The 17,726-nt window shown below is 44.1% G+C and overlaps 1 protein-coding gene across 9 annotated transcripts in view; it reads left to right on the top strand.

Moving 5' to 3' along the window:
- Positions 1–17,726, top strand: part of LOC137361316 (NACHT, LRR and PYD domains-containing protein 3-like) — a 95,385-nt gene that overhangs the window by 44,737 nt on the left and 32,922 nt on the right. For all 9 annotated transcript variants that reach the window (XM_068026212.1, XM_068026214.1, XM_068026206.1 and 6 more), the window contains 2 exons: positions 8,588–8,759; positions 8,865–8,930. In XM_068026212.1, coding sequence (XP_067882313.1) covers positions 8,588–8,759; positions 8,865–8,930 — 238 coding nt within the window. The remainder of the gene's footprint in view (positions 1–8,587; positions 8,760–8,864; positions 8,931–17,726) is intronic.

Here is a 17,726-nt window from a genome sequence, read left to right as displayed (position 1 = left end):
ACAGACAGAATTTAGAGTGATGGTCATGAGTTGATTGATTGGAAAGCTACTTCAAAGAAATTAGACGGACGGGGATAAAGCAGAAAACTACAGACCATCATTGGCCTAACATTGGTGGTGGGTACATTTTTGGAAACCATTATCAGGGACATAATAAACTTTCATCTGGAAAGGCTTGGATTAACGAAGGAGAGTCAGCGTGCACTTGTTAAAGGCAACTCATGTCTGACTAACTTTGATGAATTCTTTGCTCATGTAAGAGAGAAGGTTGATCAAGGTTGTGTAGTAGATGTAGTATATGTGGATTTCAGAAGGCTTTCGACAAGGTGCCAAACAGTAGGCATACTAATACGATGGAATCCCATGGAATAAAGTGGAATGAATAGAAAATTGTCTCGTTGACGGGCAGCAAAATGTGGTGGTGGATGGATTTTTTTTCAGACTGAGAGATGGTTTGCAATGCTGTTCCCCATATGGTTAGTTTTGGGTCATTACTCTTCAGCTTTCTAATAGACCTGGACTCAGGAGTAGGAAGCAGTATTTCAAAGTTTGCAGATGATAAAAAACTTGGCAAAGTAGTAAATATTGATGAGGATAGTTATAAGTTTCAGGAAGACATGGACGTGATGGTGAAATGAGCTGATGCGTGACTGAGTTTTCAATTTGGAGAAGTACGAAGTGATGCTCTTTGGGAGGATGAATATGGATAGACAGTATATTGCAAATAGCCCAATTCTGAAAAGTGTAAATGAGCAGAAGGACTGTGTGTCCAAATACACACATTCTTAAAGGTGGTAAGGCAAACTGATAAGGTGATTAAAAAGCGTATCAGTTACTTGTGCTTATAAATTGTGGAAGAGTATATAAAAGCAGAGGTCATTGTAGAACTTTGTAACTCACTGGGATTAGGCCTTGGTTGGCATATCATGGAAAATTCTGATCGTCACACTTCAGGAAAGATGTAAAGGCCTTAGAAAGGGTACAGAAAGATTTACCATGATATCAGAGATGAGGGACTTGAGTTATAAGGAGAGGTTGGAAAGCTATGACTGTTCTTCTTGGAATAGAGAAGATTGAGAGGTGACCTAATAGTGGTTTCAAGTTGATTGGGTTTGATAGGATAGCTGGAGAGTTTGCTGAGTGGGTTGTTAATGAGAGCTCAGAGATTCAAAATTAATGACGAGATCTAGCGGGGAGATGTGCTGATCTTTTTTTCACTCGAGTTTTCTGGATCTCGGATGTTGTGGCAGAAGCTGATTCCATAAATAAATTTAAAAGGGAGTTGGATAGTTTTGTGAGAATAGGGAACTGATAGTGTTGTGAACAAAAAATGGGAATGTGAAACTGCTCTTTCAAAGAGGCAATGCAGGCAAGACAGACTGAATTGTCGCCTCCTGTGCTGTTAGTTGCTGTTATTCTATTTTGTCATCTGTGGAGTAAATGGGTGGTTTTATTTTAATAAAAAAAAGTCAACATATGAAACTCTCCGCCGAACAAAGGCGGTGGAGGGGTGCCACCACCACCCGGTAAACGGGACCTGGAACAAGCAGAGGTCAGCAGCCGCCAGCCTCTCAATCCGGTGCCGGATTTAGACACATTTAACAGTCAGTTATGTACCTGACTAGATGCTAATTATTGTCATTTAATATTGACTGACTGGTTGTAAATCAGGCATTTCTAAAAGGTATATATTAGAGGGATATCTAATACAGTGGTAACACACAGAGCTGTATGCACAGAGCTGGGAGAATCTACTAAATGGAGTGGCAGCAGGGATTTGGTGAATTTGGAAATGCGGTGCTTTCAAGAAAGGGGCAACATTAAATAATCACCCTGGAGGAAATAGTAAAAATAATGTCATAATCAACACAGAGAGAAGCTGCAGAACCTGAGGAAAATAAGGTAAGTATATAGGTAAGTATCTAGATATCATTTTGTGTGTTTAGTATCATTACTGGTTAATGTTAAGACTGAGTTAACAAAGATGTAATACGAGTGCAGTTAAGTGTAAGGAATAGGAAAACCTGCTGAGTAATTAAATGCTAACTGCTTTTCGACATATTAATACCTGATAGACAGCTAAGTAATTAATCACCGTCACTAATTAATTTATTTAACATCACGCTAAATCCATCTTTTTAATAAAATTAGATTTCAAGTGACCAATTAGTTCAAGAAATAAACACCAGATAGCCAATCAATGAGTTAATAAATTAGTAATGATGTAGCAGTGCAGGCAGTGTGGCTGGACTGCAATAGGTTGGGGTTTATTGACAACAAGACTGTCCCAGACCACAGCATCTGCAAGAAATGTTTCTGCTTCGAGACACTGACTCAGAGTTGTTGAGCTGGAGTCCAAGCTAGAGATACTCCGACACATAAGGGAGAACATAAGTGTATAAGAAATACAAACAGGAGTATGTCTTATGGCCCATGGAATCATTCCGCCATTCAGTAAGGTAATAGCTGAACTTCTACATCAATTCCACTTTCCTACTGGAGCCCTATATCTCTTGATTCCATTTGTGCCTGAAAATTTATCAATCTCGATCTTGAATATACTCATCTACTGAGCGTCCCCTGCCTTACGGGGCAGAGAATTTCAAAGATTCACAACACTCTGAGTAAAGATATTACTCCTCATCTCTCCGAAATGGCTGAACCCTTACCCTGATACGATGACCCCTTGTTCCAGACCATTCAGTCAGGTAACACAACCTGTCAACATCTACCCTTTGAAGCCCTCTTAAGAATTTTAAACGTTTCAATGATATCACCGCTATTCTTCAAAACTCCAGAGAACTGTGCCCAAGGAGGAGGAGTTTCTGGGCAAATTCCTCCAGAGTACAGTGACATACCAGAGTGAAACGTAAGGGGCAGAAGAGAAGAATGTAACAGTGAGTCATCCTGGTATCAGAAACATAGGAGAGATTATGAAGGAGTTCCAGCCGACACTGTTCCATTCCAGCAGGTACCAAGAACTTGACATCCATAAGAATAAGGAGAAAGACTGGAAAGGAGAGTGAGAATGGTAACCAAAGTACCCATGGACCAGATGGTAGTGCAAGAGGAGGAGGTGCAGACTAGAAAGATTGTAGTTATAGGGAATTTTATAACTAGAGGGATAGACAGTCCGTCTGTCAGTAGTAATGATCGAGAATCCAAACAGTGTGTTGCCTACTGGATGCCAGGGTAAGGGAGATCTTGAAGTGGCCGGAAAAAAAATTTGGAAAGATGGGGGATGTTCAGTCGTTACGTTCCTTGTTGGACTCAAGGACACAGGAGAAAAGGAGGAAGAGGTTCTGCTAAGGGACTATCAGGAGTTGGGAGCTAAATTGAAAAACAGGACATCACCTGAAATAATCTTGGGATTATTACTCAGTCATATACAATTTGGCAGAGGGACAAAGAGATTAAGGGACACAGGTTGTAATCTCTGGATTACCCCTGGTACCACGTGCTAATGAGTATAGGAATAGGAGGATAGAGCAGATGAATACGTGGCTGAAGAGATGGTGCAGGAGGGAGGGCTTTAGTTTCCTGGATCACTGGGTCTGTTTCTGGCAAAGGTGAGACCTGTACAAGTTGTGTGGATTGCACCTGAACTGGAACGGGGCCAACATCCTTGTTGGGAGGTTTGCTCGTGCTGTTGCGGGGGGTTTCAACTAATTTGGCAGGGGGATGGGATACAGAGTGGAGGTACCGTGGGGGGTGATGCACAGTCAAATATAGAAGAGAAATTGAGTCAGTCTGGAGGACAGAGCAAGTATAGACCAGTTAAGGTACAAGTGAAAAATGCAAGACTGGATTGCATCTATTTTAATTCAAGGAGTCTTGCTAGATGAATTGAGGGGGTTGATTCGCACATGGGATTATGATATTATTGCTATCACAGAGACATGGTTGAGGGAGGGGCAGGACTGGCAGCTCAATACTCCAGGGTATAGAATCTTCAGGCCTGACGGGAGGGGATAAATGCGGAGGTGGCATTGCAGTGTTGATCAAGGAGTCAATTACTGCAGTAAGGAGGGATGGTAGAAGGTTCCTCAAATGAGGCCATATGGGTAGAACTTAAAAACAAAAAGGGGGCAATCACTTGTACTACAGGAGTGTACTACAAGCCTCCAAACAGTCAGGGAGAGATAGAGGAGCAGGTATGTAGGCAATTCTCAGAGAGGTGTAAAAATAATAGGGTAATTATAGTAGGGGATTTCAACTTCCCCAATATTAACTGGGATAGTCTCAATGCAGAAGGCTTAAAGGGGGCAGAATTCTTAAAATGCATACAGGAGAGCTTTTTGAGTCAGTATGTGGAAAGTCCTACAAAGAAGGGGCAGTACTGGACCTAATCCTAGGGAATGAAGCTGGACAGGTGGTAGAAGTGTCAGTGGGGGTGCATTTCGGGGATTGTGACCATAACTCTAAGTTTTAAGGTGATTATGGAAAAGGACAAAGATGGACCAGAAATAAAGGTACTGAATTGGGGGCAGGCTGATTTCAATATGATAAAACAGGATCTGGCTAAAGTGGACTGGGAGCAGCTACTTGTAGGAATGTCTACGTCAGACCAGTGGGGGTCATTCAAAAAGGAAATAGTGAGAGTTCAGAGCCAACATGTACCCGTTAAGGTGAAGGGTAGGACCAACAGGTCCAGGGAACCCTGGATGTCAAGGGATATAGAGGATTGGATCAGGAAAAAAAAGGAGACTTATGGCAGATTCAGAGGGCTGAAAACAGCGGAGGCCCTCGAGAAGTATAGAAATTGTAGGGGCATACTTAAAAAAGTAATTAGGAGAGCCAAGAGGGGGCATGGAAAAAACATTGGCGGGAAAGATAAAGGAAAATCCTAAGGCATTTTATAAGTATATTAAGGGCAAGAGGGTAACTAGGGAAAGAGTAGGCCCCATTAGGGACCAAAGTGGCAATCTGTGTGTGGAGCCGGAGGACATAGGTGAGGTTTTAAATGATTCCTTTTCATCTGTGTTCACTATGGAGAAGGACAATGTAGGTGTAGAGATCAGGGAGGGGGATTGTGAAACACTTCAACATATTAGCATTGAAAGGGAGGAAGTATTAGCTGTTTCAGCAGGCTTAAAAGTGGATAAATCCCCAGGCCCAGATGAGTTGTATCCCAGGCTGCTAAGTGAGGTAAGGGAGGAGATAGCAGGGGCTCTGACACAAATTTTAAAATCCTCTCTGGCCACAGGAGAGGTACCAGAGGACTGGAGGACAGAGAATGTGGTACCATTATTCAAGAAGGGTAGTAGGGATTAACCAGGTAATTACAGGCTGGTGAGTCTAACATCAGTGGTAGGGAAACTATTGGAAAAAGTTCTGAGGGACAGGATTAATCTCTATTTGGAGAGGCAGGGATTAATCAGGGATAGTCAGCATGGCTTCGTCAGGGGGAGATTGTGTCTAACTAACTTGATTGAATTTTTCGAGGCGGTGATTTGATGTGTAGATGAGGGTAAAGCAGTTGATGTAGTCTACATGGACTTCAGTAAGGCTTTTAATAAGGTCCCACATGGGACCTTATATTCCTAAGATTGGTTAGGAAGGTAAGAGCCCATGGGATCCAGGGCAATTTGGTAAATTGGATCCAAAATCGGCTTAGTGGCAGGAGGCAGAGGGTAACGGTAGAGGGTATTTTTTGCGAGTGAACGCCTGTGACCAGTGGTGTACCACAGAGATAGGTGCTGGGACCCTTGCTGTTTGTAGTGTGCATTAATGATTTAGACATGAATATAGGAGGTATGATCAGTAAGTTCGCAGATGACATGAAAATTGGTCGTGTCGTAAATAGTGAGGAGGAAAGCCTTAGATTACAGGACGATATAGATGGGCTGGTAAAATGGGCGGAGCAGTGACAAATGGAATTTAATCCTGAAAAGTGTGAGGTTTTTTGGGAGGACTAAGAAGGCAAGGGAATATACAATGGATGGTAGGACCTAGGAAGTACAGAAGGTCAGCGAGACCTTGGTGTACTTGTCCATAGATCACTGAAGGCAGCAGCACAGGTAGATATGGTGGCTAGGAAGGCATATGGGATACTTGCCTTTATTAGCCGAGGCATAGAATATAAGAGTAGGGAGGTTATGATGGAGCTGTATAAAACGCTAGTTAGGCCACAGCTGGAGTACTGTGTACAGTTCTGGTCACCACACTATAGGAAGGATATGATTGCACTGGAGAGGGTGCAGAGGAGATTCACCAGGATGTTGCCTGGGCTGGAGCATTAAAACTATGAAGAGATACTGTAAAGGCTTGGGTTGTTTTCCTTGGAAGAGAGAAGGCTGAGGGGGGACATGATTGAGGTATACAAAATTATGAGGGGCATTGATAGGTTAGTTAAGAAGAAACTTTTTTCCCTTCGCAGAGGGGTTACTAACCAAGGGACATAGATTTAAGATAAGAGGCAGGAGGTTGAGAGGGGATTTGAGGAAATATATTTTCACCCAGAGGCTGGTTGGAATCTGGAACGCACTGCCTGAAGAGGTGGTGGAGGCAGGAACCCTCACAGCATTTAATAAGTATTTAGATGAACACTTGAAACGCCATAGCATACAAGGCTATGGGCCAAGTGCTGGAAAATGGGATTAGAATATTAGGTGCTTGATGGCCGGCACAGATATGATGGGCCGAAGGGCCTGTTTCTGTGCTGTATAACTCTATGATTCTGTGACTCTATTAGGAAAGTCAACAGGTGGCTAAAAACGTGCTGTGGAAAAGAGGTTCAATTCCTTAGGGTACCAGCAACAATACTGGGATCGGAAGGACCTTGACGCTTGGCATGGCGCCTAAACTAGCGCATCCGATATGTCTTCCTCTTTTCCTCAACTGAAGAATCCCCTGCCCCACCAACCGTTGTGGACAGGGCCCTCAACTGTGTCCGATCTGTTTCATGCACTTCTGCTCTCACCCCTTCCATTAAAGGCCTGCTACCCGACCCGAACCCGATGAGACCCGACAAATTGTGTCGGGTTTGGGTCAGGTCGAGTCGGGCCCCTCTTCCGGGTCCGGCTTTTGGGCTCGGGTTGGGTCAGGCCGGACACACAAAGTAAGTGCTCTGCCAGTAAGTATTAAAATTAAATAAACTTAGCTGAGCTGGGAGTCTGGGACGAAACTGAGTCTACGCAGTGAGCGAGTGACGTCGCTGTGACGTTATCACACATGCGCTGCAGCTTTGTGGCGCTTCCCAGTTGGAAGGTAAGTGAAGGGATGTTCGGGTCAGGCTCAGGTTGGGGCGAAATTGGAGGGACTCTGGCTGGGTCGGGCTCGGGTCCGCTGTGGTTTGCTTGGGTTCTGTTCGGGTTCTTTTTCCCGACCTGAGCAGGCCTTTACCTTCCATTCCCTCCCAGAACTACAACAGGGTTCCGCTTTGTCCTCACCTTCCACCCTACCAGCCTCTGTATTCAACAGATCATCCTCTGCCATCTGCAGCATGATGCCACCACCAAACACATCTGCTCCTCTCTCCTTTCAGCATTCCGAAGGGACCATTTACTCCACAACACCCTGGTCCACTCCTCAGTCACCCCAACACCTCCCTCTTTCCTACAGTACCTCTCCATGCAAGTGCAGAATGCAGCACCTGCCCTTTTACCTCCTCCCTTCTCACCATCCAAGGCCCCAAACACTTCCAAGTGAAACAGCAATTCACTTGTATTTCTGCTCTACATTGGGGAGGCCAAACACAGATTGGGTGACACATTGAGGAATACCTCCGTTCAGTCCGCAAGCATGATCCTGAGCTTCCAGTCAATCTGCCATTTTAATTCTCTACCTTGCTCCCACTCTGACCTTTCTGTCCATCGAGTGTTCCAATGAAGCTCAATGCAAGCTCGAGAAACAGCACTCATCTTTCGATTGGACACTTTATAATCTTCCAAACTCAACATAAAGTTCAATAATTTTAGATCAAAAACCTCTGCCTATATTTTGTTTTTTGTTGCTTTTTTTCCCCCTCTTTTTTAATTCCTATACAGTGCGTTTAGACGTCTGCTATCCGGTCATTTGCACCTCCTCCAGACATATCATTTGTTTCTTGACTTATCCCATTACCATTCGCTTCAGCTTTGCATCGTGAAACCTTTTTGTCATTGAATCTCTCCTGCCCTCCACCCTAACACTGACCTGCCCTTTTGCTCTTCTTACTCCCTCCCCCCCCACCCCCCCCATCCACCCAACCCCTCCTTTCACTTGCCAAAACCTTTTCCATTTTTAATTTTGCTCAGTTCTGATGAAAAGTCACAAGCTGAAATGTTAACTCTGTTTCTCTCTCCACAATGCTCCCCGACCCGCTGAGTATTTTCTGTTTTTACTCCCTCTTTGATGCCTGATAAACTTCAGCACATCCAAAATATAGAATTCCTGTCCTCCAATTTAAAGTCCTTCATCGCCTTGCTTTTCCTTATCGTTGAAACGTGATTCAGCCCTCCAGACCTCCTGCAGGCCGAAACATAGCTGTTCCTTTTAAATCTAGCATCTCGTGCCCCCCACCTTCAACTTACCCAGTGTAGCTAAGTGTTTAGTTGTTTCTGTCTTTTACTTCACTCCTCAATATATTCATTATTCTTCTTCACAGAAATTCACTGATCTCGTGGAGAAGGGAAACAGGGTGGACAGTCCCAAACTTATCCTAAATCTGGTGATGGAGAAAGGCTCTCGGGCTGGAAGGGCGATGTGGGAATCCTTTGTGAAAATGCGTCATGGAGTACCAAAGTTGGACAAAATACTGAAAGAAATACAGGAACTTGGTACGGTAAAATCACACACTGAATTCAACTTCAGATTCAAACACTGCAGAATTTACTATAATATTATACAAATCTGATTTCATGAAAATTGATTGACTTAAACAGGTTCTGATTCATTTGATTTGATGAAAATAACAAAACGTTTATCCGAAGTACCCAGTCACCTGAAAGGTAAGCAATGAAATGCAGATTTCAATGCACATTTCAAAACATTTATTTCACTTCTGAGAATTAGAATGTTTGACTTCAGCCATCAGTTCAGAAATTATTGGAACCTGAAAAAGAGTGTAAATCCGAGGAAAAACAGGATCATAGATAATTTGGATTTGTCAATATTCTTCGAACCGTCTGTGTAAAATGCACTGACTATTTGCTCAGAGTCCTTAATTGTTTGCCAACCTGCACACATTTTAGTACTCAAGCTAATCCAATTTTAATACCCCGTACACACCTGGCAGGATCCTGATACACTGTGAAACCCCCATCCACACCTGGCAGGATCCCGATGCACTGTGAAACCCCATACACACCTGGCAGGATCCCGATGCACTGTGAAACCCCATACACACCTGGCAGGATCCTGATACACTGTGAAACCCCATACACACCTGGCAGGATCCTGATACACTGTGAAACCCCCATCCACACCTGGCAGGATCCTGATACACTGTGAAACTCCATACACACCTGGCAGGATCCCGATGCACTGTGAAACCCCACACACACCTGGCAGGATCCTGATACACTGTGAAACCCCGTACACACCTGGCATGATAGTGGTGGTTTATTTATATTATATTTTATATTGAGAGATGCAGCACTGAAATAGGCCCTTCGGCCCACCGAGTCTGTGCCAACCAACAACCACCCATTTACACTAACCCTACAGTAATCCCATATTCACTACCACCTACCTACACTCGGGGCAATTTACAATTGCCAATTTACCTATCACCTGCAAGTCTTTGGCTGTGGGAGGAAACTGGAGCACCCGGCGAAAACCCACGTGGTCACAGGGAGAACTTGCAAATTCTGCACAGGCAGTACCCAGAATCGAACCTGGGTCCCTGGAGCTGTGAGGCTGTGGTGCTAACCACTGTGCCCCAAATGCAGCTGAGTGGCTTGCTCAGCCATTGAAGAGGGCAGTTAAGAGTGAACTGTATTGCTGTGGGTCTGGAGTCATAGAATTGCTGAGTAGATTTCCTTCCCTATGGACACTGATGAAGCAGATGGGTATTTTACAACAATTTTATAGTTTTATTGTCAAGTATTACTTGTGATCCTTGTGTTTTATTCCAAATTTTTTTTAATTATCTGAACTTTAAATCCCCAGTTGGAATGGTTTTATATTAATTCATATCTCTGGATCACAAGTTCACGCATCTGGATTTCAATCCAATAGCATAACCACTATGCTGCTCTGCTCAAAACAGACAGATCAGAACATAGGAACATAGGAGCAGGAGTAGACCATTCAGCCCATCTAGCCTGTCCTGCCATTCAATATGATCATGGCTGATCATCCGCTTCAATGCCTTTTTCTCACACTGTCCTCAGATCTACTTATGTCATTTGTATTTAGCAATCTGTCAATCACTGCTTTAAACATACTTAATGACTGAGTTTCCACAGCCCTCTGGGATAGAGAATTCCAAAGATTCACAACTTTCTGAGTAAAGAAATTTCTCCTCATCTCTGTCCTAAGTGGCTTCCCCCTCACTTTGAAATTATGTCCCCTGGTTCTAGACACCCCAACCAGGGGAAACACCTTAGCTGCATCTACCCTGACTATCCCTTTAAGTATTTTGTAGGTTTCAATGAGATTACCTCTCATTGTTCGAAACTCGAGAGAATACAGGCCCAGTTTCCCCAATTTCTCTTCATAGGACAGTCCTGCCATCCAGGGAACAAGTCTGGTGAATCTTCGTTGCACTCCCTCTATGGCAATAATATCCTTCCTAAGGTAAGGGGACCAAAACTGCATACAGTACTCCAGGTGTGGTCTGAACAAGGTTCTATACAGTTGAAGCAAGACTTCACTACTCCTGTACGCAAATCCTCTTGCGATAAAGTATAGCATTCCATTAGCCTTCCTAATTGCTCGCTGCACCTGCATGTTAGCTTTCAGTGACTTATTGACAAGGGTACCCAGGTTCCCTTGTACATCTACACTTCCTAATCTCTTACCATTTAAGAAATACTCTGTACATCTGTTCTTCTTACCAAAGTGAGATAACCTCACATTTTTCCACATTATATTCCATCCACCACGTTCTTGCCCACTCACTAAGTCTGTCCAAATACCCTTGAAGCAGCTTTGTATCTTCACAACACACATTCCCACCTGGTTTTGTGTCATCCGCGAACTTGGAAATACTACATTTGGTCCCCACATCCAAATCATTGATATATATATTGTGAACAACTGGGGCCCAAGCACTGATCCCTGCAGTACCCCACTAGTCATGTTTATTCCTACTTTCTGCTTTCTGCCTGTTCACCAATCCTTAATCCATGCCAGTATATGACCTCCTAACCCATGTGCTTTAATTTTGCGAACCAATCTCCTGTGGGGGACTTTATCAAAAGCCTTCTGAAAATCCAAGTAAACCATGTTCACCAACTTCCCTTTATCAATTCCGTTAATAACATCCTCAAAAACCTCCCAACAGGTTCGTCAAACATGATTTACCATTCATAAGTCTGTATGTTGACTATGCCCGATCAGATCATTATTATCCAATTCTAGAAGAGATTCTAGAATTTTGCCAACGACTGACGTAAGGCGAACAGGACTTTAATTCCCTGTTTTCTCTCTCCCTCCCTTCTTAAATAGTGGGTTGACATTTGCGACCTTCCAATCTGCAGTAACCGTTCCAGAATCTATAGAGTTTTGGAAGATGATCACCAATGCATCTACTATCCCCATGAGTACCTCTTTCAACACTCAGGGATGTAGAATATCAGGTCCTGGGGACTTATTAACCTTCAGCCCCATTAATTTCCCCAATGCAGCCTTCTTACTAATACTAATTTCCTTCAGTTCCTCTTCCCCCCCAATCCCTTGGATCTCTAATTCTGGGAGATTTCTTGTATCTTCCTCAGTGAAGACAGACACAAAGTCATCATTTAGCTTCTCTGCCCTTTCTGTATTCCCCATTATAAATTCTCCTGACTCTGCCTGTAATGGACCCACATTTGTCTTAGCCAAATGTTTCCTTTTTACATACCTGTAGAAGCTTTTACAGCTTGTTTTTATATTTTCTGCTAGCTTACATTCATAATCTATTCTTCCTTTCTTTATCAGTGTCTTGGTTGTCCTTTGCTGTATTCCAAAATCCTCCCAATTCTCAGGTTTGCTACTATTTCAGGCTCATTTTTGGCCTTTTCTGTTAATCTTATACAATCCTTAAATTCCTTTGTTATCCACGGTTGACTGCCTTTACTTTTGTGGTTTTTGTGCCTTGAAGGAATGTATAGTTGCTGTAAACTATTAAAACCTTGCATTTATATAGAGCCTTTCATGACCCCTGGACATCCCAAAGTGCTTTCTAGCCAATGAGGTACTTTTGAAATGCAGTCACTGTTGTAATATGGGAAACTCAGCAGCCAACTTGCACACACACAACTCCCATAAACATCATAGAGTCATAACCACACAGAGTGAGGCCATTTGGCCCATCGAGTCCGCGTCAGCTCTCTGTAGAGGAATCTAATCAGTCCCATTCCCCGGCCCTATCCCCGCAGTTTATTTCCCTCAAGTGTCCACCCAATTTCCTCTTGAAATCGTTGATCGTCTCTGCTTCCTCCATCTTCGTAGGCAGTGACTTCCAGGTCATTACTACTCGCTGAGTGTAAACGTTTTTCCTTACATTTCCCCTGCTTCTCTTACCTAAAACATTAAATCTGAATGCATGGTCTTGGGGACAATCAGCGAATGGGAATAGCTTTTCTCTGACTACCCTGTCCAAACCTGTCTATCAAATCTCCCCTCAATCTCCTTTGCTCCAAGGAGAACAACTCCAGCTTTTCCAACCTGACCTTGCAGCTAAAATCCCTCATCCCTGGAATCATTCTGGTAAATCTCCACTTCATCATCCCTGGGATGGCAGGATTGTCTTATGTGGAGAGATCGAGGAAACTGGGCCTGTATTCTCTCGAGTTTCGAAGAATGAGAACTGATTTCATTGAAACGTTCAAAATTCTTACAGGGTGTGACAGGGTGGATGTAGATGGGACGTTTCCCATGGCTTTGAGTCGAAACCAGGGGACATAGTCTCAGAATAAGGGGTCGGCTATTTAGGACTAAGAGCAGGAGGAATTTCTTCACTCAGAGTGGTGATGAATCTTTGGAATTCTCTACCCCAGAGGGCTGTGGAAGCTCAGTCATTGAGCATATTCAAGACAGAAATTGATGGATATCTGGGTGCTAATGACACCAAGGGATATGGAGATAGCGTGGGAAAGTAGCATTGAGGTCGATGATCAGCCATGATCTAATTGAATGATGGAGCAGGGTCAACGGGCTGAATGGCCTGCTCCTGCTCCTATGTTATTTCAAGGACTCTCACATCCTTCCTAAAGGTTGGGTGATCAGAACTGTGTGCAATACTCAAGTTGTAGCCTAAACAGAGCTTTTTCACAGTTCAGCATAACTTCCCTACTTTTGTATCCAGTACCTCTATTTATGAACCCAGGATCGGGCATGCTTTGCAATGTGATAATAACCAGATTATCTGCTTTTGTGATGTAGACTGAAGGGGTAAATGTTGGCCAGGACACTGGCAATAACTCCCTGGGCATAACTCCCCTGGTCGTCTTCGAAATAGTGCACATTCACGTGAGAGGGAAAAGGAGCATTGGTTTAATGTTTCAGCATAAAAACAGCACCTCTGGCAGTGCAGCACTCCTTCAGTACTGCACTGGAGTATCAGCCTTGATTTTTATTCTCAGGTTTCTGGAGTGGGACTTAAACCCGCAACCTTCTGACTCACAGTAAATGTGCTACCAACTGAGCCACTGCTGACACCATTCAGTATTGACCTGGGCACCATATATAACCAGCCCAGTCGACCCTGCAAAGTGCTTCTCACTGACATCTGGGGAATTATGCCAAAATTGGGAGAGCTGTCCCACAGGCTAGTCAAACTACAGCCTGGAATAGTCATAGTTACATCATCATATATCTCAGCCAATGGCCCAGATTCCTCCATCACAATCACTGGATATGTCCAGTCCCACCGACAGGACAGACCCATCGCAGGTGGTGGCCCAGTGGTATACAGTCAGGAGAGAGTGGCCCTGGGAGTTCTCAACATTGACTCCAGATCCCTTGAATTTGCATGGCATCAGGTCACATATAGACAAGGAAATATCCTGTTGATTACCACCTACAGCACTCCCTCAACTGATGAATTACTCTTCGTTCATGTTGAACACCACTCAGAAGACACACTGAGAAGAGATGGCGCATGAGTGTGAGACCATGCGGCTGCTGCCCTTGTTCTCTAGGTGGTAGAGGTTGCGGTTTTGGAAGGTGCTGTTGACAGAGGCTTGGCAAGTTGCTGTACTGCATCTTGTATATGGTACATACTGCTGCCACTGTGTGCTGCTGGTGGAGGAGTGAATGTTTATGGTAGTAAATGGGGTGCCGATCAAGTGGACTGCTTTGTCTTGGATGGTGTCGAGGTGCTTGAGTGTTGTTGGAGCTGCATTCATCCAGCCAAGTGGAGACTATGTCATCACCCTCCTGACTTGTGCCTTGTAGATGGTGAACAGGCTTTGGGGAGTCAGGAGGCATTTACATGCTGCAGAATTTCCAGCCTCTGACCTGCTCTTGTAGCCACAGTATTTGTATGGCTGGTCCAGTTAAGTTTCAGGTCAATGGTAACCCCAGGATATTGATGGTGAGGCAGGGTGGGAGGATGCTCAGTGATGGCAAGGGCAAATGATTTGAATGTCTTTTGTTGGAGATGGTCATTGCCTGGCACAAGTGTGGCACAAATGTTACTTCCTGTTTACCTGCACAAGCCTGAATTTTGCCCAGGCCTTGCTCCATGTGGATGGGGACTGTCTCAGTATCTGAGCAGTTGCAAATGGTACTGAAGTCTACAATCATCAATGAACATCCTCACTTCTGATCTTATGATAGAGGGAAGATCATTGATGAAGCTGCTGAAGATGATTGGGCCTAGGACACTACCCTGAGGAACTCCTGCAGTGATGTCCTGGAGCTTAGATGTTTGACCTCCAACAACCCCAACCATCTTCCTTTGTATTCGGTATGACTGCAACGAGTGGAGAGTTTCCCCCCAAGATTCCCATTGACTTCAATTTTGCCAAGGCTCCTTGATGCCATACTCGGTCAAATGCTGCCTTGATATCGAGGGCAGTCATTTAGTCACTTTCACCCCACCCCTTGAATTCAGCTCTTTTGTTCATGTTTGGACCAATACTGTAATGAGGTCAGAAGCCAAGTGATGCTAATGGAACCCAGACTGAGCATCAGTGGGTGTAACTAACCCACATGGACAGCAGTAGTTCAAGGAGGCAGCTCATCACCACCTTCTCAAGGGCAATTAAGGATGGGCAATAAATGCTGTCCCAAACCAGCAACACCGTCATCTCGTGAAAGAATAAAAACTTATCTCAGACCCAGGACATCTTTGCTGGAGTTCTTCAGAGCAGTGCCCTCAACCCTCTGTTTAACATACATCTAGTTCTGTGTTGTAGCCTTACCAGGTTGTCACTCCATTTTTATATATGCCTTCTGCTGCTCTTGGCATGCTCTTGCACACTCCTCATTGAATCAGGGTTGATACCCTGGCTTGATGGTCTTGATAGAGTGAGGGATATACAAGGATATGAGTTTGGAGATTGTGGTGGAAGACACCACTGCTGCTGCTGATGGCCTGTAGTGTCTCATGGATGCTCAGTTCTGAGTTACTAGATCAGTTCTGAATGTAATATAAAAATAAAATACTGCAGATGCTGGAAATCTGAAACAAAAACAAGAAATGCTGGAGTCACTCAGCAGGTCTGGCAGCATCTGTGGAAAGAGAAGCAGAGTTAACGTTTCGGGTCAGTGACCCTTCTTCTTCGGAACCGAAGAAGAAGGGTCACTGACCCGAAACGTTAACTCTGCTTCTCTTTCCACAGATGCTGCCAGACCTGCTGAGTGACTCCAGCATTTCTTGTTTTTGTTTCAGTTCTGAATCTATCCTATTTACCATGATGGTTGTGCCACACAACATGATGGAAGGTGCCCTCAGTGTGAAGACAATACTTGGTCTCCAAAGGACTGTGTGGTGGTCACTGTTGCCAATATTATCATGGGCAGGTTCATCTGCCATGGGTAGAATGGTGAGGAGAAGGCCAAGTAGATTTTCCCCTCTTGTTGGTTCTGTCTGTACCTGCTGCAGGCTCAGTCTGGCAGCTATGTCCTTCAGGACATGGCCCGCTCGGTCAGTAGTGGAGCTAGAGAGACAGTCTTGGTGATGGACATTGAAGTCCCCCACCCAGCATTCATTCTGTGCCCTTCCGACCCTCTGTGCTTCTCCCATGTGATGTTCAATATGGAGGAGTAATGATTTGTGAGCTGTAGGAGGGCAGTCGGTAATAATCAGCAGATTGCTTCCTTGCCCATAGTTGATCTGATGCCATAAAACTTCATAGGGTCTGGAGTCATTTTTGGGGACTGTCATGGCCACTCCCTCCTGACTCTGTACTACTGTGCTGCCACTTCAGGTGGGTACGGCCTGCCAGTCTGACAGGACGTAACCAGCGATGGTGATCGAGTCGTTTGGGAAGTTGGCTGAAAGTTATGATTCTGTGATTATGAATATCTCAGGCTGTTGCTTGACTGATCTTTGGGACAGTTCTCCCAGTTTTGGCACAAGAACCCATATGCTGGTGAAGAGGAATTTACAGGGTTGGCTGGGCTGGTTGTGTCATTGTGGTGTCAGGAGCCTCAGTCGATGCCAGTGGTTTGTCTGGTTTTATACAGCTTACACCTTTTTTATACTGATTTGATAGAACTGAGTAACTTGCTCGGCCATTTCAGCCAGCAGTTAACAGTCAACCATATTGTTGTGTGTCTGGAGTCACCTAGAACCAGACTGGATAAGGTCGGCAGATTTCTTTCCCTAAACGACCTGAGTGAACCAGGTGGATTTTCATGACAATCTGGTAGTTTTCATGAACAACATTCTTGATACTAGCTTTATTCCACATTTATTTACTGAACAGAATTTATATTCTCCAGCTGTCATGGTTGTATATAACCTCATATCTCCGGATCAGTGGTCCAGGCCTCTGGCTTGCTAGTCCAGTGACATAACTGTGTTACTCTACCCTTGGTGGGACACAGAGACCTCAGAGTTTTGTCAGACTGGAGGTGTTTACAGAGATAGGGAGGGTCCAGGCTATGGAGGGATTTGAAAACAGTGAGAATTTTTAAATTGATACGTTGCCAAACTGGGAGCCAATGTCCAGCCAGATAAACTGCTCATTGTCTGATACAATAACCGTGGGATTACTGACAATTCACAGTATAACCCACTTGTGTCCGATGTCAAATTTCCCATTTCTGCAGAAGGTAAGCATCGCTGAAGGTTTTAAAACTTAATCCAATGGAATCTCTGCTGTTGTATAACCAGGATCACGTGTGGATTTGTAATGAGATTTCTCATCGTACAGGGCAGGCCGGATCATGTTAACCATCAGAGGGAAAATATCACCTGTGTAGGCATCTCCATGTTCAGTAAATGGTAGAATCAAATCAGGATTTAAAACTTCTTTTCACCATTGTTCACCTTCAGGCGAAGTTTTCGTCAACTGAGTTTTAATTTATACACACACCTCTATTGAAGCTGTGAATTAAATCTTGCAACATGTATTGAATAGTAAAATGGTTTTCAGAAGTTGTTTTTATATCAATGCAGCTAACATTGAAAACCACTTTCTGTC

Source organism: Heterodontus francisci, unplaced genomic scaffold (assembly GCF_036365525.1).
Source record: "Heterodontus francisci isolate sHetFra1 unplaced genomic scaffold, sHetFra1.hap1 HAP1_SCAFFOLD_506, whole genome shotgun sequence".
NCBI lineage: Eukaryota > Metazoa > Chordata > Chondrichthyes > Heterodontiformes > Heterodontidae > Heterodontus > Heterodontus francisci.
Note: the sequence above shows the minus strand (reverse complement) of the source record. Positions and strands in the feature narration are given on the sequence as shown.